At 49.5% G+C, this 22,071-nt stretch overlaps 2 protein-coding genes and 1 long non-coding RNA gene across 4 annotated transcripts; 1 reads left to right on the top strand and 2 right to left on the bottom strand.

Annotated features, from left to right (window-relative positions):
- The first annotated feature begins 650 nt into the window (after window positions 1-650).
- Nvy (CBFA2/RUNX1 partner transcriptional co-repressor nervy) lies at window positions 651-19,652 on the top strand. The gene is made up of 8 exons (XM_078181868.1): window positions 651-918; window positions 7,225-7,654; window positions 12,789-13,264; window positions 13,880-14,026; window positions 15,789-16,051; window positions 17,239-17,891; window positions 18,071-18,348; window positions 18,412-19,652. Exons 2-8 carry the CDS (start codon window positions 7,243-7,245, stop codon window positions 18,655-18,657), a joined length of 2,475 nt encoding a protein of 824 aa, XP_078037994.1. The 5' UTR covers window positions 651-918; window positions 7,225-7,242; the 3' UTR covers window positions 18,658-19,652.
- On the bottom strand, window positions 4,861-7,310 carry LOC144470572 (uncharacterized). Its single transcript, XR_013494145.1, has 4 exons — window positions 7,181-7,310; window positions 7,007-7,121; window positions 6,917-6,944; window positions 4,861-5,260 (listed from the first exon to the last, which is right to left on the bottom strand). It is a non-coding gene; the product is annotated as an uncharacterized LOC144470572 (long non-coding RNA).
- On the bottom strand, window positions 19,601-21,998 carry LOC144470567 (nucleolar protein 9). Of its 2 annotated transcripts, none has more exons than XM_078181872.1 (2): window positions 21,850-21,998; window positions 19,601-21,760 (listed from the first exon to the last, which is right to left on the bottom strand). In XM_078181872.1, exon 2 carries the CDS (start codon window positions 21,686-21,688, stop codon window positions 19,889-19,891), a length of 1,800 nt encoding a protein of 599 aa, XP_078037998.1. In that variant the 5' UTR covers window positions 21,689-21,760; window positions 21,850-21,998; the 3' UTR covers window positions 19,601-19,888. The 2 variants fall into 2 exon arrangements, with proteins under 2 accessions (XP_078037998.1, XP_078037999.1); XM_078181873.1 differs by having other exon boundaries at window positions 19,601-21,780; window positions 21,850-21,939.
- Window positions 21,999-22,071: the final 73 nt, after the last annotated feature.

Raw genomic sequence — 22,071 nt, forward strand, 5'->3', positions numbered from 1 at the left:
AGAGCGCGCCGCGTCCGCGTTTGTCTATATTTCGGCCGTGTCGCGTTTCGTTGACACGGAGTTCCGGGCCTCTGTCCGTCTCTAGGACACCCTGAGGCTTCACCCTTGCGGACACCTTGCGTTAGAAACGAAAATCATGATAACTCCTCGAAGATTTATTGCTTTTGGAATCGAAATCAGCCTCTTGAAACTGCAATGAAATATTAGGGTAACTACTATATAATAATAATATCTATAGCAACTGCATTTCTTGGACGTGTATTACCTTGATATTAACAATCTTGAGCAATGTTCATTTTCTCATGTTGATTTTATCCAGCAATATGATCCAATCCTTTCCTGACGTTTAGCTCGAAGCAAGAACAGTTTCGGAGGCGAACGTGGCTCTATAATACGGGAATTCTATTTAAAAACGATTCGTTCGCTTCGCTCTCTGTTCCCAAAACAAAGCTAACGAATTGGAACGGTTGATTATTAAATAGAATGTGTGCAGCCCGGTGCGGGTCCGAAGGGAGCAAGGGGTTGCGTGGTGGAGGTTGCGAACCTCCACCTCTCTTCCTCATCCTGCACCGGCTGATATCGTTCTTCCCATTCTCCGGCGAGACGTTCAGTCGGCTGCCGACAGCCGTCCGTGCCACGCGGTTGTTCGTGTCGCTCGGCCTGAGTTTCGTCGAACATCGGGTCTCCCTCGGATCTCTTCCCTGGCTGGATCCTTCTAGTCCTGGTCCTTCGGGCACGAAGATATATCTTTTCGCTCTCGATCCAGGATCACGTTTCCCGCCGAGCCTCGAACGTGTTCGCGAGTGCACCATGAGACGCGTCGTCGTCGTCCCGACACGGCAGTTCCCGTAGAATCGTCTGCATCAGTCGCTTTGGATTTTCCTCGCTTGGGAAATTGAATCGCCGAGCATCCAGGAGGTAGGAGTTCGCCTCGATCTCTATTGAGTTTCAAGTAGGGAAATATCAGCGATTATTTTTGCGAACTGATCAGCTCTGTCAAATTATTCATTTTTGCAAGGTGATTAGTTTTTACGAATTAGTAAATCCACGATCTCCTTTTGGAGAATGTCACAGATTTCTAGATTGTTCTATTACATCACTTGTTACCCTAAATTGCTGCTGACAGTTTATTAGATGTAGTTAGGCACGAGGTAGTTATACGTAGGGTTGGTTGAAGATCCACTGGAGCTGAGTGAAAATCCTGACCCTTTATTAATCACCAGACTACAGATCTATATGCAAAATAAAAATTATTTCAGTTAAAATAATATTAATATATAATTATAAAATATACAAATAACTTCTGTTTCACGATAATCTCTGTAACATAACACTCCAAATTGGAGCAAGATTATAGTGTGTTAAATTTAATAGTGAACCTATAGATGAACCAAATTCTGGCACGCCAAATAGGACATCGAGAACTAGCGATTTCGAAAAATTCGTAACAATCAAGTCGCTTTGATCGAGAAAAGCGATGGACGACCTGTTGTAACCTGCCGCCTTTACCCTGCGGCGGGTAGCCTGGTCGAGACAGATTGACGTTCGCGAGCGCACGTGTGCCGAACGCGAATGCAAGAGGGAGATGGCGCGAGGACGACTAAACAGTCATTCGATTCGATACTTTCCTCCGAGCGATTGCACAAAATGAATTCCCGAAGAGCGAACCAAATATTCTTGCACTCTCGCAACATTTTGTCATTAGGAGAGAATTTGAGGATACTGTTGCAATATTTTCAATCTGCAATCATTATTTAAAAAAATAAGTCATCTCCATTTAAAATTCTCGCGCAGTATTAATCCAAAAATCTAGCTTACTGTTAATTTAACATATTCGTCCTTTGAAAACCTGTTCCTTTTAAGGGTGGATCGCAATCCTTTCCATTATTAGAAAGTGTTATCTAATCTTCTCCTTTATTAGACAGAGCATATCTCGTCCCCTTTATTAACCAGCCTCAGAGATCCATGTTGTCCGAAAATTTGAGCGGATCCTCGTGCAAACACAGTGGTTCCCGACATGTGAGCAGAATCGTAGGCACTCGAACGGTTAAGGAGCAAACTACGAAAACCGTCAGGTGCCCAGTTTCGCACGGTGTTCGCCGATAACCCGGTTCCCCAGAAAGCTGGTCCCATTCGCGATTAGCCACCGGCTGCATCCTTCTTCTCCCTACGTCGTTGTTACTCGAATGGATCGCTCGCGGCGAACGCCTCGATCATAAGCGGCCGTATCGTAGGCCTGATCCTCGCGATCGACGCTGCTCGTGGATCGGAGCACCGGTTTCGTTTACATCGAACGGGTGCATACGCAAATATTAGTCCGACAGCTAACCGGCGCAAATATTGGCTGGCGATGTTCTAAAACTCTGGACGAGGCTCCGGGGGAGTGTGAGAAAACAGCAGGTGGCACCAGGCGAGGATGAAATAATTCCGCGAAAACCCGGTTCTTTCCTCGAGGAAATCGCGGCTGCGTCGCAAACGTCGAACGGAGCGGACCCGGGCAACGCTATCCGTGCAGTCTTCTCGGAGGAACCTGGTCCTTTCGTATTTCTGCCGGCGACGGAAGTCCTTTTGCTCAATTAAGAATTTATGAGCATGAATGTGTAGCTGAAATATAAAATTGCCAAGTCATATCATGAATTTAATAACATTGCTATTTCGCATAAAGATCTGCAGTCTAGACATAAGCATGTCTACCTTATTTTTACCTAGTAGAGGTACTGGTTATTCTTCATGATTTCTAGAGGACCAATCCATTGACTAGGATAAACGGACATCGTCGATCACAGGGTTGTAGAACGCGCGCGCCATTTCTTGACCCGTTATGCGAACGCATCTGACGACGATGCTGCGTGCGCTTGTACACAAGCTTTAATACAAGATACACGCCGCCAGCGTTACGTTGCTCGGCTATATCCGAGTATTATATCGATTAACTGTTGGCAACAGAAGAGTGCCAGAGCAAAGCTCGTCGGAGGGTAGCGCGGCTTCGGCTTTCCTGTATTATTAATCTTTCTATCTCTCCTCCCGATTTCCATCCGTCTTCGTCTTCCACCGTTCGCCCCTGTCAGCTCGTTCGCCGCGGGACAGAGGATTAACAGACGCGTCCGTTGTCTCCTCGATCGCAAACGATCAGAATCGCGTGAACACGTCTGTGCAAACAGTGCCAGACGCTCGGCATATTCCGGCGTGAATTACGCGAGTGCACAGGTAGTCCCGACGAAGTATTATCTTTAGATTTTTTTACGGTAAAAGATCTCATTTTCACGGGCTACTTCATCAAAGATTATTGATGTCGTACCGTGTCCGGCCACGTGCACACCTTGCCGACAATGACAAATCGGATGCACCAAGAGCACACCTGCGTGTCCGATGAGATTCACCGATTGATCGATCTATCCCAAAGTGTAGGTAATCCTGCGATCGCGCGATTATTCAATCGAGGGAGATTTCATCGATGAAGTTGACAAGGGTAAAATTTGCCTAATATGAGATCCATTTTATACTCTTAATATAAAATAAAAAGTTGTATTAAAATTTATCAGTTAATACTATACGCAGGATTTTTGAGGGGTCTGTAATATAGTTGAACTCCTTCACAACTTTTTCTATAGACTATACTAATCTGGACACCAAAGGGCCAACGAAATCACGAAAGGTGCGATTTGCTAGCCGGCAAAGAAGTGTCGATACTCGGGACATCTCTAACGGAAACAGGTCTCTTATCAGGGAACTTTACGCTACCGTTGTCGACGATGTCGCGATCGAACCGCGATTTACCGCGGTAACTAGGCGAGCAGGATGATCGAGGGCAGCGCGGGGTCGGCAACGCAGAGACAAAGAGCGAGAGGGAGGGCGGTCGCTCGTCGTCAAAGGCCGGTGCGAGCAAGAAGACACACACGGTGGCTGTGCGTGACATTTTTGTAATGAAAGCAAGCTAAACGTACGTCGCGCTCTCTCGCTAGTCAGTACGGTAGACATCTGGTCCGGTTGCCTGGTTGGCTTGCCTGGCTTGCTGCCTCTCGCCTGGCCGTTCTAATATTGGAAATTGCGTCTCCACCCGCGCAACCTCCTGTCCGACAGGCACCGTACCATGTGCAGGACATATGTATAAACATAAGCTCACAGTCTGGCACGATGGCGAAGCCGTTTCCTTCGAAACGTGCCCGCGATCGATCCATACGTTGCTCCGGGCTTTTTTGTCCTCGCGCGGTTCGTTCGCACCGTTTCGCTTCCCCAGCGATCGACTCTGCGATCGCGAAACCACTCCGGAAGCCACGAGAACGATGCCAGGTTTTCGTCTTCCACAACCCTCGCGCTACTACCCTTGTGGAGCGATGCAGATCTGCTTCCGACGTATCCAACGAGCCCTTTGCCCACGGCGATCTGGCTTGCTCCCTGGGGCAGGTGACGTCAGTGAGATCTTGCAGTCTCCCATGTAGACACAATGTTCTAAATATGTAGCTTTGCTGATCATAGCTGTCCTTTATTCGGAATTGTATTCCCGAAGAATGTAGAAGGATTCATTCATCTATTTTCGAGCAGTACGCGTGGTTTGTTTCGGTGTAGATAGGACACTGTACAATTGTACAATCCTTTAAATATCTAGCTTCGGTGATCACAGTAGTCCTTTAACCTGAAGCATGTTCCTGAAAAATGTAAAAAAATGTCACGATCTACCTAGGAAAAGTAGCTGTTGATTTTTTTGGACTTTTATATAGGCGGGACACTGGCCTATACGGTTACCTATGTCTACACTTCATCTAAATTCTGTATCCCCTAGAAAGCCAGCTAATCAACCTCCATTACCAATCTTCCGTTCGAAAAAGGATCCTATATAAGAGGATACTCCGACGTAGGCGTGGTTTCGCAGCTCCGAAGAGTGCCCCGTAGAGCACCCCGACCCCGACAGGTCTATCCATGGTACCGAAAAAAGTCGCGCGTGAGCTCGCGTTTATATCCGTGCGCGTTTCACAGCTGCGCGCAATTACCGACCGGAGAGCCGTGGATTTTCTGCCGTGGCACGTATTATATCGTTTGCCAACAACTCCGCTCTTGTTTGCTTAACTAAGCATCTTAACGAATTGCCGCGGACGCGCCGTCTATGCTCCCGACCGTCTGCCACGGCGTCGGAATCGATGGCGAAAGAGGCTGTCGACCGCGACAGGCTGGATCGATACGTGGGTTCGATCGTTCACGAGGTTGTCTGGCACTGGGAGCGTGTCAACACTTGCGACAACTGGGTCGCGTAAATTCCAGACATCTGTAACAACGGACACACGTCGACAGAGCGACAGAAGAAAACGGAGGGCCGGTGACGGCAATTAAAATTATTGCGGGCATCTGTTATAATAAAACGCGGCCGGTGGTCCGCGGTCGTCGAGCCCGCCGCGCGCAAACGCGTGTAAACGTGACGTTTTTATCGTTTCGCGTCGAGATTCGGCGAGGAGATTGATCGATGGCCGATCGCGGATGGCCGCTGCGACGGGAGCCGACGCGACGCGAATTGTTCCGCCGTGTGTCCCCTGTCGCAACAATCTCCGCGCCGTCGAAAGGTCGACTAATTGGAAATTCGTTTCCAAAAGGAGCACCAGTCGGCTGCGGTGTCTACAATTATCGGCGCGTAAAGCTTATACACGAGCCGCGGTTCCCATTAACGTAAATTAATCCGGATAATTGGTTTCTTTGGACGTCTGGCGAGTAAAACGAACCTGCCTCTCGTCGGCCGCGTTAATTCCGGATGAAATTATGTGTCGTTAAAGCTGAGCGGCCCCGGGGGGCAATCGACAGATTCCTATAATTTATCGCCGAACGCTTTGTTCGCAACACTATGGTAAATACTGCTTTTTTACAGGGGCAGCGAATAGAGAGAAAGAGAGAGGGAGAAGGCCAGTGGGTACACGTTTATCGGCCAGTTAAAATACGACGGCGTTGGCGATGCAATTTTGCAGTAAAAATTATAGCGAGCCCGTCCGTCGACGGCGCCGTTTCTTGGACGAAACGAAGGGCTCGTTTGCATTTCACGTTAATAACGAGACCATGTGGCACCGTGGAGGCGGGCTGCCGCCACGGCTGCGCGTCAATAAAATAAAATTCTGCCAGCAGGAGCTGTGCGCGCCACGTGGATCTCGAAGATTACTTCCCGCTTTCGTTCCATTTAATTCTCTTTCCAGCGGCCCGGCAGCCCGCGACCCTCCCACGCTCGATATTGCCTGTTTCCGATGTTTTCCCCGCCGTGCCGGGATCCAGAAAGAGAAGGGAACTCGATCGAAAGCTCGTTCCAAGATTCAAGATCCTCCTGGAACCGATTGCGCCGCTAGCCGGTCGATCACCTGTCAGATTACCCGCTCGGTTATCCGCGGAGCTCGCCCCCTCTCTTTCTCTCTCTCTGACTCTCTTCCTTTCCATCCCAATTCGTCGATGACGTTTGTTGCTCCGACGATCCGTAGTTTGTCGATGATGTTTGTCCTGTCGGACGATCGCAGCGTTCGCGTTATTCAGTTATTTACGTATTCGATGTGAGTCGACGAACCGCGACGGGTCCTTGCTGGTTTGTAAAATTGCCGCAGGCTCGTTCCATTAAAATCAGTCATCGGTATGCACGCCGGGATGCTGCCGCACGCTGAGCACGTAGACGAAACGCAGCAGAGCCGGGCCAATCGCGATCCAATCGATCAAACCGCGGGAATGATAACGCCCACGCAGCAGGCTGACCCTCCGACACCGCACGATTCCACCGGCTTTACGAATGCTTCGTTAACTTCCCTAATTCTAAACTGATTCGGGATTATCGAGACTGCTCCGTCCACTTCCAGTACTGGATATGCTACATTCCAAATTGTTGTAACATTTCATAAAGGAGGTATGCGGTATTTCATAAAACCGGTCAGCAATAAACCTGTTAATTAGTAAAACTTACTTGTGAGGAACTCGTTCGTGCACCAGATCTGCAATAAGAACGCGAGTTAGGTAAGAGTCGTGAGATAACAGTGATAGCCGATTAATTTACCGTAGAATTGACCATGAAACGACCGTGTGGAATGCGTTGAACAGGCGAGAACGCGTTTGTCCACCTAGTATAATCTTGTCTCGGTATTTTCCCACGTGGTCCAGGTTTTCAGGGTCTACAAAAATACGAATTAGTTTAGAATCGTGAGATAAGAGAGATAGCCGATGCATTTACCTAGCAAAGGACTGTCGAATGACTGACTGCAATGTGTTGAACAGGCAAGAAGGTTGCCGAGCATGAAAGTGGAGGGCGGAGTGGCGACCACGACGATCCTCCACAAGGTCAAGGTGAAGGAAGAGGCGAAGGAATGCTGCGGTTATCAGCAGTTGTCGTCGACGTCGGTGCCGGCCTCGTCGACGTCAACGGGCACCGGGACGGTTGCAACGGCGACTGCACCGAACACGACTATCGTGACCACCGTCGACGGCAATACCAACATCAACAATGTCAATGCCAACGGCAACGGCAACGGCGTCGTCCCGGCCGCGACCACCGCTCCATCCACCACCGTCCTGCCGAATGATAGCCCCGCAACCACCGCTGCTATTATCTGCCATCCGTCGACCCCGGCGTCCTCCGTCACCGTCACCGTCACCGCTAACGCTGAGCCCTTCCCCGTCGATCTCGATCTGAAAGCCAAGGCAAAGGGTGCGTTTTCAATTTTTCTCTCATTCTTCTCGCATCCTTCCCGAACCTTCCCGAGCGCGAGCACAATAGGCAGCGAAGCATTCCTAGATCCCGTATCCGGCCATTGTCGGTCTTACACCTCTAACTTTCGGTACGGGCACGCTCGCTAGTAGACGCGGTTATATGTGGGCGAGCATAAACCCGTTTTATTAACATCACATAGGGGTACGAATATTTTCGCTGCCTACTGCGCGTCGGGAATTCCGCCTCATTGTTCCCGCTAATATGGGAAATCTTCCTGACAATTCGAAATCCGCGACGATCCTTTGCTTTGAATAATTACAATAATAATAATTTGCTTTTTTTAATGGTTTGCAACTTAGTCAGAAATTCAAGCCTTGGTAAATATAACTTTCGAATACTAAACCGGCTAGATTATAACAAAAATGTCGACGCGCCTAAATAAATTCACTCGCAATGTTCATGAAATCAATGCAATTTCTCGTACGATTCAGGAAAGCGACTCTTCCTACGTTTTGAACCAGCGGATCCAGCGCCCGCCATTTTCCACGGCACGGAAATTCGCGTAATTGCGGGCGTTCCCCGGGATAAGGAAAAGTTGGTCGAAAAGAAAGAGAGCGTTCCGCGTCGTGGCGGCGGGTTCGGTCTGTGGGCAGGTCGCGCATTAGTTTGGAATATTGCATAGGGGTGCCCGTATAGCCAGCGGCGCGGGTACGCTCTCGTCCGAATCGTACGTTTCGTGCTCGCCGGTTATCTAGACGGGCAGGAGAGCCCGCAGCTACCTTGGAAATGGCTCAGGGAAAAAAGCCCGTCTCTCTCGTCAAAGCCCCGTCATCGTGTCCGAGCGGCGCACCGCCGTTTCTCGCCCGGCGATCGATTGGTTTTCGTTAACGCGACGCCGCCATTCCCCGGGAGCGGTGCGGCGCGGCGCGGCTTCGAGCGTGTCCCCCGCCGCGGATCGCCCCCGCGTTTCCGCGGACTTTCGAGCCGAGACCAGAGAACGGAGAACAGTTTTTATCGGCGCCGGTCGTGGGCGGGTGGGGGGGTGGGGGTCTCGGGAAATTTAGCCAAAGGATCGTAAAAAATTTACGCGGACCGGCTCGCGTTGCAGAAGCGAAGGTTTCCGGCGGACAGATGGCCGGGCCATCAGGGACACGCGGCTTTCTTTCAAAGTCCCTCGTAAGGCGGCTTATCGCGGGGCCGCGAGTCTGCCCCGGACCTGGCCACTCGTCGCTCCGTGTTTCGTGGACGGGAGGACCGAAAGAGCAAGGCCGGGCGAGAAGGGCGAGGGAAAGTGGAAGAGCGTGGTACACGGGTTGCGTTAGCAGGAAACGCGATCGCGGAACGCTCTCTCCATGGGGGATGGTGAAACTCCTGCGAGCAGTCAGTCAAGCTGGTTGGTTGGCCTCGGTGTGTTGGTTAGGTCGGTTCGTGCTCTGGCTGACTGCCTGGACCAGACGCGATAAGGCACGTCCAACGCTTCCACCGGGATTCTGCTCGAGGCTGATATCATATCCGGTACACCGTCGGCATCCCCGACGTTGCCGTTCGAGGTATTTTGCGATAGTCGCGTCCGTGTTCCCTCGCTCGCTCGCTCTCTCGTTCGCCTCGGTTAGCTGCGCCGCTCGCACCTTCTTCCCGGATATGCTTACGAACGTAGAACGGGAACGAGCTCCGCGGGAACACACCATCCGTCCTCCTTTTCGGGCCGCGCGCACCCGCCGTCGCCAATTTACCCGCGCCCGAGTTTTAAACGCCCTCGATCCCTTGAAAGGTGGGGCCCCGGCCACCCCCGAACTTTATTAGGATCCGCGACTGCAATTCCAAGGAATGGGTCTTAGAGACCGACGCGATATTAAAGCTACCGCCTCCGCAAATCCGACGGAAGCGTATCCGTGGTTCGGATGCCCGCGCAAATATTTTAACGCTTTGCACGACCCTGCATTCGGATGCCCGGGATTCTGTGCCTCGTTCGCGAACTACGCCGATATCGTTGCAATTTAAAACGATAGTAACACCGTCTAATGAAAGGTGTACTTCGTTTGCGACTAACACGAATTGCTGCGATTTGAAACGGTAGCTGGAATATTACTCCGATAAATGGGGGGGAATGATTCCGAATATTAAACTGCACATAACCAAGTTCCCACCGATCTACGTCAACTGGCGCGGACAAATTTTATCTGAAATAATTTTTGTCATAAAGATCTGCGAACCGGTGATGAACGCTCCAGGAGCGACGTATGTATGTGCAGTCAAATATCGTTCCAGCAAAGTCGATTGGTTTTAGCTCAGGAATCCCCCACTGCTGCGACGCGACATATGTTTCTACATTTCTGCTATTAAACTGTGCTGAATAGGCAAGCTGAACTTTTATAGCACTCACACGTGCTAGCACAATGTTCCTAACTGTAGACTGCCTGTCGCACATACTCTTCGAACAGCTTCGGGAAAATTTCTTCGCCACGATCCAAGGAGAACTCGTGAAAGACAATACTACGGAGTCAAGGAAAAACGCCGCATGTCACAATGTCGAAATATTTTACTATGTGCATTAACACTATATTTACGAAGCATCGAGGAAACTTGTAAAAGTAACGACAAGATATTTAATCTGATTTAAAAAACTACTGACCCGCCATTTCAACAGGTTCCGTAAACCAAGCGTTAATTCAGCTGTAGAATTTGCGTATTTGTCAGAAAAGAAATTCCACATTGAAGAGAACTTTAAACGACGATGTCTTTAAAGTGAGATCATGCGGTATTCTTCTTTTCAACCGCGGAATTGTCTCCATTGTTTCCTCGTCAAGATGCAGAAGTGATTCGCAAATCGGAGAGGTTGTGCGAGAGAAGATCAGGATGCCTAACCGAGGTCGGAGAATCGTAAGGAGCCGTAAAGGGGGTAGGTTGAATAAAAAATGATCGAGACATCGGTAGAGAGGGCGCGAGATCGCGCGAAGTAGAAGAGCGAGAAGAAACGCGGCGGAGAAAGAAAGGGCGAGAGAAAGAGAGAGAGAGAGAGAAGTAGACCGTATAGAATAGAGAAGGTGGAAGAGAGGAGAGAAAGGAAACGAAGGGAGGAAGAGATGGCTGGGAAGGGATTGCGATCAAAGCCATCTGTTGCATTGTCCCGGCAATTAGGAGGCGACAGCTGAGTCCCAGCGCACTTACTTCCACCCAGGGACTCTCAGCCGAGTGGAGCACGTGCGCTTTATCGATCTCTCTTCGCGCTCGTGGAACGTCGTCTACGAGGACAACGAGCCGCTTCTACCGTTGCTCCGCGTGTGCTCCAGGTGCGCGTCAAAACCACCGGCAGCATCGCGATTCACGGACCGCTGTCGCTCGCTCGGAAATTTCGCCGAGCTACGAGGCCCAGACTAATCGAGTTTCCCTCGAATATTTCCTGCCGGCGGACTAATCGTTTTTCAATTTGATCCAGGAGACGGGCCTTCCACGGATTGCGCCCCGTTCCTCCCGTTAACGTCGCTCGGCCTCTCCGAAATTAATTGTCGTGTAATATTTCCCGATCGTCGAAGCATTTTCCCGCGCCATACGGTGACTTTGATTGCCAGTGTCTACGATTATTTTCTAATCGTTCTACAGCGTCTGAAATAATAATTATTCTGATTTAAAAGCGAGTTTGAAATCGTTTAAAATACCTAAATAATTATGCGTGCCGATCGTTTTTAAATCTGAACCAAGAAGAGTGTGGCCCTTCTCAGATTGCGCTGCGTTTCCCCCTTAGCGTCGCGCGGTCACCCCGGAACTAATTGTCGCGTTACATCTTCTCGGCAGTTGAAGGGGTTCCCCGACGCCATATGGCGACCATGACCGTGTCTTCTTAAGCGCGACGATAAGACAGGGAAGATTGAGAATCGCGATGACAGGAGGAACAAGGCGCATCGGCGATGGTCGATCGAGCAATCGCCGAGGAGTCGCTGATGGGTCGAGACGAATCGCGCGGTTTCTTCGGGGTGAAAAATGGTTGATAACGCGGCAGCTGGGCGGGGCAGCGCAGCGAACTTGATTCTCAATCGGAGCGCGAGCCGGGAGCGTAAGTTGCGTTCAAGGTAGTTTAGTTTGCCGAGAGTTCAGGTACAGGTAATTACCTCTTGGCTACCGGCGTCAGGTGGCAGTGACACGGCAGCGCCGACCGTGCCCTCCTCCACCTCCTCCTGCCGGCTCTGCCTCTCGGTTCCTTCTATGCTTAGCTATGTTACGAATTTAACGCGACATCTCGCGAAAACACTCGTTCCAGTCGCAGCTATCGGGCCGACTCTCCTCAACGGCCTTTCCTCCCGGTTTTGTTCCGACGCGAGCCGGTCAAACGTTGGGATCCCAGGCAAACGAGATTGAAAAGCGAGGAAGCGGCGAGGAGGACAGCGGGACGGGGACGAGACGCGTGATTAATCGGGAGCAACGGCACGTGAAAGGAACGAGACGAAACTTGTCGTCTGACGAATACCGGCGTGTAACGTTTCGTTATCGACATACATATTCCATGACGGCGTTTTCGCCACGCACGCCATCGCGCTGGAGGCATTCCGCGAGATAACGCGCGGAACACAGAACGGGAACAAGACAAGGTGGATGACACGGCCCGTAATTGCATGTTATCCGCTGCACCCACGCACCGAGTACACGGCACGGCACCGACGCGCATCCGTGTCTCGCGAGCCCGTGTGCTCGTGTGCCTTTATCAGCGTGTTTGTAAACGAGTGGCCGATCCGCCTGCCCGTTTCACGTGCCCCGTGGTTGACGGCTCCCCGGATGTGCCCGGCACAAAGGACGTTTGCGGCGACGTTGTCCTTTGTGCGTTGTGAAACGCTCTTTCGACTCTTGCCGAGATAAATCCTATATTTTTACATTGACGCGTATCTCGGCTACGTTCGGATCATCGCGTCAGCAATAACCGGCCGCTGTGCGCTTTTGGCCCCGTTGCGTAGCACGCGCCAATTTTCGTTATACCCTCGGTTGAAAGAAACGATAATGAATTAGATAATTAGTTGTCTAATTAAGTAGGTTTAACCTTTTTCTTAGATACTACTTATCGCAGTAGACTTACGTAGAGTCTTCTCGCCAATGACTCCCGCGAATTGGCGAAACGTGACGAAAAAGTGGCGTTTGATTGCAGTGTGCACCGCGACGAGGGACAAACCGTCGCGGGAAGACGGCCAGCCGGAGGTGCACTCTCCCAGCTCGCAGCATCAAAGGGTTTCGACGGTGGTGGGCAGCGGTCAACAAAAGCAGAGCAATGGTCCGCGATCCGAGTACAAAGGGGCAACCGGTTGCTCGGGATCTTCGGACAACGACAGTCCTTTATCCTCGCTCACCCTGAAGCCCGAATTCGAGGATGGAATTGGTTCTGGTGTTGGTGGTGGCGGTGGCAGTGGCGGCGGCGGCAGTGGTCCAGTTCCTGCCAACTGCAGAACGGAAGAGCAGAACGATGTACCCCCGCTGTCGAATGGCACCGCCGGCACCAGATGCATCGCCGGTGTTTTCGCCGGCCACGGCATGTTCAAGAGGCTGCTGGGTACTCTCGTGCAGTTCGCCACGGATATCTCTCCGGACACCGGTGACACCGTGCGAACCCTGGTCCTGGCGCTTCTGGTAAATCCGTCATGTTCTCTTCGAATGATCCTTCTTTTTCCGCGGCGCTGCGGTCCGGCCTCGTTAGCGTCGCGCCGGATACGACGTCACGAAGGGACGCTGTGGGGGCAGTCCTGTACCAGGCATGATTCGGACGCATTTAGGCTTTCCTATGTTGAACGTTGATCTTCGGCCTGCCGATTCCTAGAGTCACAAGCATAAATTGTTACGTTAATTCGAGCTGCGCTTGAAACGGAACGAAATGCGACGAGATAGAGCCGCGAAGTTGATGGTAGCTTCAAGAAAAAAATCTCACGTTGATGCGAGTTTCGCTTAAGATAGAAACGCGAAGATACCGCGAAGGGTTAACGAAGTGGACCGTGCAGGGGGGGCGTAGAATATTCGCGGAACGTGCGTGGTCGCGTGCAACGAGGTTGCATGCGTCCCGAGACCGTGACATCTGGCAGCCGCCGTTAACCGTAAAACGATCGCGGCACGTGACACAACAACGAGATCGAGTTTGCATGTTGGTTCCGCGGGGGAGGTAACTGAATCCACTTGGCGGAGAGGCGACTTTCTTTCGGGATAAAGAGCGTGGTCGTTAATCAAGCGGAATCCTCTCGTTTGTCGTCGCAGAGCGGTAGCATGGCAGCGGAGGAGTTCCACCAGGCTCTGCAGGAAGCTACCAACTACCGTCTGAGAGGTTTCGTGTTACCATACCTGAAGCACACCCTGCCGTCCTTGCAGAGGGACCTGGGCAACGCGGCCAGAGCGAGCAATCAGGTGAGGCATCCATTCGGTCGCGAGACGATCGATCGTCGGGTCCGCTCCCGATGCAGATTAGAGTTTTGTTACGTGGTCCTGGAACCGTCGGAACTTTCAACAACGACGACGGAGGAAAGGAAACAACGTGTCCAGGGGCTAACGAGTAAAATCAACACAGCTCGGACTGGCCGGCTGCCGGTTTGTTTTAATTTCCCAGGCTACTTCGCGATCGTGGGTGGGAGCGCGACAGCCGGTCTTCCACGGCTGCAATCGAATCGAAGGTTCTTTCGCCACGCCGACAACTTTTCCCCTAAACGGCTTTCCCGCGGTCCTATTTTTTAATCTTTTAACGGTCTAGTTTGATCCCGGCGACAGCAGCTTTCTCCAAAAAGTTGTCCGTAATTCGTAACTTAATGCGATTCTTGTTTTATAGTAATAAAAATATTTTTAATAGCTTGTTCCAATATTAAACAAATTACTCGCTGCTGTATGCTACAAAAATTGCATTTTGGTCAACTTTCTGTGAAAAGACAGCTTTACAGTATCCCGCAGTGGCAACATACCTTGCCATCTCTTGCTACCAGCATCCCTTTGCCCACAAGATGCTGGTCCAGCGTCCAGAAACGAAAGAAATCCAGGCCCTGGACACCGACTGTCCAGAGGTCGTGATCCAATGCTTGATCGTTCGCAGAGATGATTCTGCGAGAGAGGCTAGATCGCGATGACGCGTTGATCAAGGGGGAGGCGGAGCTGTCTTTCGACGGGAATTCGTAATGCCGGGCGAACAAAGTCGTAGCTCGCGGAATTAATAGAGACTTTCCGGTTACGACACTGCCTCCAGCTGCCGCCTGTCTCGAAAAAGAACGGGAAGGAAGACAGATGGAAAGAACGAAGAAACGAACGGACGACAAAGAGCGCGAGCCGAGGAAAGGCAAACGGTAGGAAAAGAGGAAAGAGATGGGGGAGGGGTCGGTCGACGGTAGCGAATTGCAAATTAATTGCAACGATTTACATTTCTCGAGGCAGCCAACGGCGAACGATCAAGCGAGAGCGAGAGAGAGAGCCGATGTCCAATTCTTCTAGAAATCATGATTTTGAACTTGCGTTGAGAATACACGTATAATTAATATGACCGTATTTTAATCCATGTATTTCTTTACATCTAACATTGCAAAAACGAATAGAGACTATCTCTTATTTTAAAGATTTGAAGATAAAAAATTTAAAGTCAGTGATTTCGATCAGCAAGGTACGTTTAGTGCTAAGAACACGGGTGTCTTTAACCGTTCCGTTCCTATTCGAATTCAGAGAGGAATATCGTCGCACGTGTGAGAAAGAGAGAATCGATCGGACCGTACGCATACGCGCGCGGAGCCAGCGGATCGTTGGTGATCGTTAATTGGGAACTGCGAACGCGGGAAGGCGTGAAAACGTTGCCAACCGCGGTGAAACGAAGACGGCGGGGAAGGGAGAGAGATCCCGATATTGAATTAGAAGCGATAAATCCCACTCTGCCAAGTAGACTGCGGCAGCCAAGGGTATGAGTTCGAAAGTTTGGACGAAAGGTGCTGGCCGTAAAGAAGCCGACGAGCGAATATTAAAAATCGAAGCTGATTGGGAGCTGTCGCGCTGACCTGGACCAAGACTACTACTATTACCACTTTGGCAGTACGATGTTACGAATGTCCCTGGCTTCGGAAAATTTCACGCGTAGAATCCTATAGGTAGAATGTACGGAGAATTTTAAATGGTTGAAACGTAATCTGTTTAAATTTGACAGAGCTCGGCGCAGTTTCTACGGTCGAACGAGACAGCGGTGCTAGAGGCTGTAGGTCTGGTGTCCTCGAGCGAGCCGGTCGAGATCTTTGGGGAGCAAGCTGGTAGCGGAAACGGCGGCAATCAGTGCTCCGCTCATTACGGCATGCGGTCCAATTCTAATCCCGGTGTCGGTGGCATTCAGCACACGGGAAACGCTACGGGCGGTCTGCATCATTACTCCAGGAGCGAGGCGCACGCACCTAAACGCCGGGCCTCCGACACACCGTGAGTGAACATCCTAAATGCTTCTGCTTTTTCCTAATATCAGCCATCTCACCTTCCGAATTCTTGACAGCAATCTCCTAAGTCAGTGGACATCATTGTTGTAGCGATATCTTCATAATTTAATCCAATTCTGTTATTACACTAAAATGAACAGTGTTATTATAAATTGTATTTCTGACAGACTGAAGTTATCACTGACTTAGAATGAAGACTATTCGCGCAGACGATTTCTTCGAGCTAAAATTCTTCGTAGAGTGTTTGAAGTATTAAAAAGGATATCGGTGTACAATTTTTCACCTTGCAACCGCGTATAAATTGCGAACAAGATTCTCGCTAATAATTCAAACGGTAACGATAGCCACGCACCTGCGAGTACACGCTGCACGTAGTACATTTGCCAAGCCGCAAGCCGCGTCGTCGTTGTGGAAAAATTCTTGACCGCAAGCTCTATTTATCGCGGATCGAATGTATACGGTCCTAAGCAGAATCCCGGTACGTCTCGATCGGTAAATCAGGAAGAGATAGGACGATGACGATGATCCGCGATATGCGCGTGCACGCGGAACACGGAGGGGCGCCGAAGCGGACTCGAAGGCGACGAAACGAGGCAGCCTCGCGCGCGCGCGCATTCTCTGGCAATGCTGGCAGGTCAGGCCTCCTCTCGATATGTCTGCCGGTGACGTTTCCATATATCATCGGGGTACCACCTTTCCCGAACACCCCTGACCGTTCTTCCACCCCGGCACACCCCGCCACTCTCGACCCTCTACCCTCCGACGCCCAGTAAACTTGCCTCGAGTGCCTATCGGTATCCCGCCGCTAGGATTCAAGCTCGGCCCTTGTCATTGGGCTGTTTTTGCCTGCAGAAACTGGCCCGGACCGCGAACTTGCTCCGCCGATCCTCATCCTGATAGCAGATAGACCCTTTCGTCGTAGAACTATCTTCCGTGAGCCTAGTTTCGATGCTACCACCTCTTGACGCTGTAGACGATGATCCATATGTAACCATTTCGTCGTTGAATTTTCCTTGAGCTAAGCGCATCTTCGCTTTCGCTTTTGTGTCATAAAGTATGGTCCAAGTGCTACACCTGAAAGTTACATCAACAATAGAGGCTGATCTATAAGAGCCTCCTAATGGAGGTAAGTTTTTACTATCCAAGAAGAATGTTTTCTTTTGAAATGTGCAGGTACTATGAGAACGGAGTCCTCTTCGACGACGTGCCAGTGTACGGGAAGAGGTTGTCGAACCCCTGGAGCCATCACCATGCACCTCAGCAACAGCAGCAGCAAACGTCTACAGAAAGCTCCGGCTCTTATTGCTGGTATCATCCTCTTCATTCGTCGAACGGATCGATGCAAGGCCACGGGCATCGTCACGGTCACGGTCCCAGTCCAGTTCCGCCTAGTCTCGTGCAGATCAATCAGATAAACGCGTTCTCTGGAACGCATCATCTAACTCAGCAACAGCAGCAGCAGCAACAGCCGCCGAGTCACGCTCAAATGCAGAACGGGAGCTTGGACGACGAATGGAAGAACATCCACGTGATGCTGAACTGTATTCTGGGCATGGTGGAAAAGACGAAGAGGGCACTGACCATTCTTCAGACTAGAGGATGCTCGAGTCCCGCGGCTGTACCTCCTTTGGCGAACGCCTCCGCTGCAACACAAAATGGCACTGGGAATAGTGCTGCTGGCAATAACCTGTCTTCGACGAATGGTTCCCAGGCGGAGTCGTCGACCGGAGATAGAGAGGGGAGTTTGAAACGGTTGTCCGGGGAAATTGTTGCGCAGACTATCAAGGCTACTGAGGACAAGGTCGCCGAAGTGAAGCGGAAGGCTGGTTAGTAGTGTTTGAACGTCTTCCATTACTTAGTCTTGATATTGTTTTCTGAACTCCATCCAGCTTGCTCTCAAGGTTCCAAGGTGATCCCTGATTTTCTAGATGGACTTCCAAGAACGTTCCAGATCATATCTAGAAAATATTTCTTCCTGACGATCATGTAACTGTGTTCATTGCAGAGGAAGCAGTACTTGAAGTGAAAAGGGCCGCGGTAGCAGAGGTGCAGCGAGCTGTGGCGGCCGCAGTGGCAGAGTCTAGGGCGAGTGAACGACTGCGGGTCCATCGGATGCTGGATCTACCCATGTCCCAGAGGAACCATATCCGGCAAGGACCTTTTCTTCGGGTTCACAGTGACACTAACGGAAGGACGGTGGCGACACCGACCACGACCTCAAACTCCGCGGCATCGACTACCGAGGACGAGAAAGACGGACACATGCAGTCCATCTCGGGATCGGTAACTATGTCTTGATCATATCTCTCAGTTTCTCGACGGTGTCTTCCGAAGTCCAACTTTCAGAACTGTTGGAACTGCGGCAGACCGGCTTTGGAAACCTGTGGCGGCTGCGGAATCGCTCGATACTGCGGATCGTTCTGTCAGCATCGAGACTGGGAGGCCGGAGGACATCATGCCACCTGCAACAATCCTCCAACCCGCGATTCCAGCAGATCCGCCTCTCGCAGCCCTCCGCGAATCGTTTCCGGGGCGAACGATGCGGAGGTAGCCGCGCCGGCGACGGTCACCACCCCGTCGAAAGGGAAGTGACGTCGCGATGTAAAATACAATCATGCCCGACGATTCGCTAAACCGATCCAGTACGATCCGCGTTGATCTATACCCTCTCGTTTCTCAAGTCATACATCTGCTGCGTACTTAGTCCCGAGTTTCGTTCGTGGAGGCCGAGCACCCATTCTCGAAACAGGAAGAATGGGTGTGTTATAGTACGTTTATCTTGCAGCTGCGACGAAAAACAACGACGAGAGAGAAAAGAGAATACATTTTATTGTTTTATAACGGAGGCGTTTGGAAGGATGATCACGACCCCCCTGTCGCGGCTACAACGTAAACGTGCAGCGAAGAAATGTCTGCTCTCTGTCATCGTCCAATTTTTGCCCTAGCGTAGTATACGATGTATATAAGTCGTAAACGACACTCTGTTCTTGCTAATGAAACGTAGAAAATTAATCGATATCCTCGGTGCATGTGCTTGCACCGTTCGAAACGTCTCTGATCGCGGGGAGGGAAGGTCGAACTAGCAATAACACGAACGCCACCCTCTTGCTCTTGATGGTAACGATGCGCAATGCTTCCTGCTATTTCAAGATATCGTTCGATCGAAACGAAAATTCTGCGTAATTCCAAGCGAAAGACCGTGTCGAACTTTATCGCCACCTCGAAGAGATGTGTTATATTATTCTATCTGGCTACTTCGCTAACTTTCTTCGCTTTAGCGTGAAAAAAAAGAACACGGTCTTGAGTTCGTGTTCGAATCGATGCACCGTGCAGGCAAGGTCGACATTTTCCTAGTCAATTGATAGATTTAACGATTGCAACGAGCCGCGCTAACGAGAGCCGCCTACATCTTTTTACTTTGTACGCGTCGAGACGTAATCATCGCATAAATTTGTAAGTCTAGTCATCGGAGAAGGAGATAATACGAATTTATCGATCGTACGCATTAGGGAACTTTGCTCAACTATAGATTACGAATCGTTATATGTTTTTCTAGCTGCATTCTGTTGCAGGGATGTATGATGGATTCTAAAAAGTTGTATTTACAGATTCACGAAATACATGATTATTCTATGTCATTCGTCTCGTTCTCCCCTGCGACACACATTTATTTACAACGTTTTATAAAATATTCAAATGGTACTTAACAGTAATCTTCGAAATATTTTACATAAATACAAGGTCAAACTGAAGCTTAGATCAAATATAAGAAGATAGACCTTAGTTCTTACAAAATAATCTATGACAATCAGCCTAGAGGCCATTAACTATTTTTGCGTGCAGATCCGTCCAGAATGTCTGCGAAAAGAGTCCTGGTCTTTTCTTCCTTGCCCAACGCTTCCGTCCAATCAGCCTTGTTCCTTGCAAACAGTGCAACGTTTAGTTTGTTGGAAATGATTTGCCCGGATTTCGTTGATCGCAAAGACTCTCCGGCTGCAGCCAAGTCCTGCATCATCAGAGTTTTCTGCTTCATGCCCGCCCATTGCCATATTTGCTCTAGACTTCTGGAACCATGAGTGCTGGACGCCAATTGCGCCCAGCAACCTGCAAGTTTCTTCGCTAGTTTCTCCCTACTTTTCTCACCAATATATGTGCTACTCATGAAGGCGTCCGCTATACGACTGCCCTTTGGATCGCTGAACAAGTGCAGCAGGTCCTCCACATTAATTTCTAACAGAGAATTAACTATCTTGATTGGTTTATTAAATTTAAAGATAGCCTGCACAATCAGACTCCCGTGGAGACTGATGAACAGTTTTGAGTTATTTTGTTTCTGCAAATCATCTAGCTGTTCCCACGTTTTCAGAGTTGCTAAGCACAGAACAATCTTCTGCTGTCTCTCGTTCGCCTCGCAATTAAGTGCTTTCGAGAGAGCTACGATGAACGCACCCTGTCTAGTTTTCATCCTTAAGCAAGCATTACCTAAACTAGCTAAAACTCCATTGTAGCCTTTGCTGAGGATCTTAGGAATGCAAGGGGCAATTTCGTCAAATATTTTCTCAAAGTCTTCCTTTGAGTCACAGTGGTCCAGCAGCCTCTGCACACTAAAGTTTGCATTCTCTGTTAAAGATAGCTCTTCTAATGTATTAGAAAAATACTGTTCGTAAATTTCGTTTAATAATTTTCCATTTGCTACTGCAAGACAAGCTTCCAATAATCTGGAGGAACATTCTGCATTAAAAACATGGGAGCGCTGACCTTTCCCTGGTTTGAAGCATCCATTAGTAATTTTTTTTATATATACCTCCAGAAGATCTGGATAGGTGTCTTTCAAAGAGTGCAGAACACTTTGTACTATTCCAGAGGTGAGCTCATCTCGACCAAACTCAAGAAACTGAGGCCACATCTGTAAGCTGTTGCAAGCAACAAACAATAACGTCTTGTACTCTGGAGTCACTTGACGCCGAGGACCGTACACCAATTTTGTTTTGTCATTGCTTTCAGTCTTATCTATCAAACCACCTAGACATTCTACAACAGTTCTTAGCAGATGATTCGCATATTTTTCAAACACGAATTCCTCTTTATTGTTTATGAGATATTTACCCAGTTTGAATACAATGTCATTGTATAGGTTTATTTCTGATTCTTTTACCTGTATAACAGAGTCTGTATTAGCGCCAGAAGTTTCCTGTTTGGCTAGATCTTTATTTCCCCTATCAGCGCAAACGATTATGATCTTCTGGAGCACGTGGCTGGCAAACCTGTCGTTGGCGAGTACTCGCATAGAGGACCAAAAAGCATCGACTAACCTCTGAATCGTGCTCAAATTCGCGAAATTCAAAAGCGAATCGAGCACCCTGGATCCGAGTTGATTCTGGGCATATTCGATCTCGTGGCCGATGGTTTGCTCGTACACATTATTTACGAATATTAATTTCTCTTCCAATGTAGGAAACTCACCTCTTATCAGCTCCAAAATTCGCACCATATATTGGTATGTATCAGAGTCTAAGTGGGAACCATGACTTCGTTGTTTCGCGAACTTCTTTGCCATCTGCATCTGAGATCGCTTCTTCTTCCTTTTTTTACCTTTCTCATTAGAATTGTGTTCTTTAGCCATCTCGTTCAGATTAATTCTTTCACTTTCTAGTACCGGTAGACACGGCGATCATAACCTTCTTGGCAGTAATTCCTACAATCACCACAAGGGGGCTGATTAAAATGAATATTATTTTGCAATTAATTATAAAACGATCTTTATAGCCCTATTAATTAACATACCAAATATCGCAGTCTCCAGGAAAGTTTCACTAAAGTAATTTTCGCCGACAAGTCCAACCGCGATGCAACTCTTCCGTTCCCGCCAGATACACAAGATGGAATCATCCGCCATATTGGCGTAACGGTAATTTGAATAATAACCGACAGAAAACTATTAAAAAATAAATGAATCATTACGTTAGAATAAAAAGAATAAAATGCAAGAGCTTCCAGTGTAGATTT

The sequence above is a fragment of the Augochlora pura genome, chromosome 5 (assembly GCF_028453695.1).
Source record: "Augochlora pura isolate Apur16 chromosome 5, APUR_v2.2.1, whole genome shotgun sequence".
NCBI lineage: Eukaryota > Metazoa > Arthropoda > Insecta > Hymenoptera > Halictidae > Augochlora > Augochlora pura.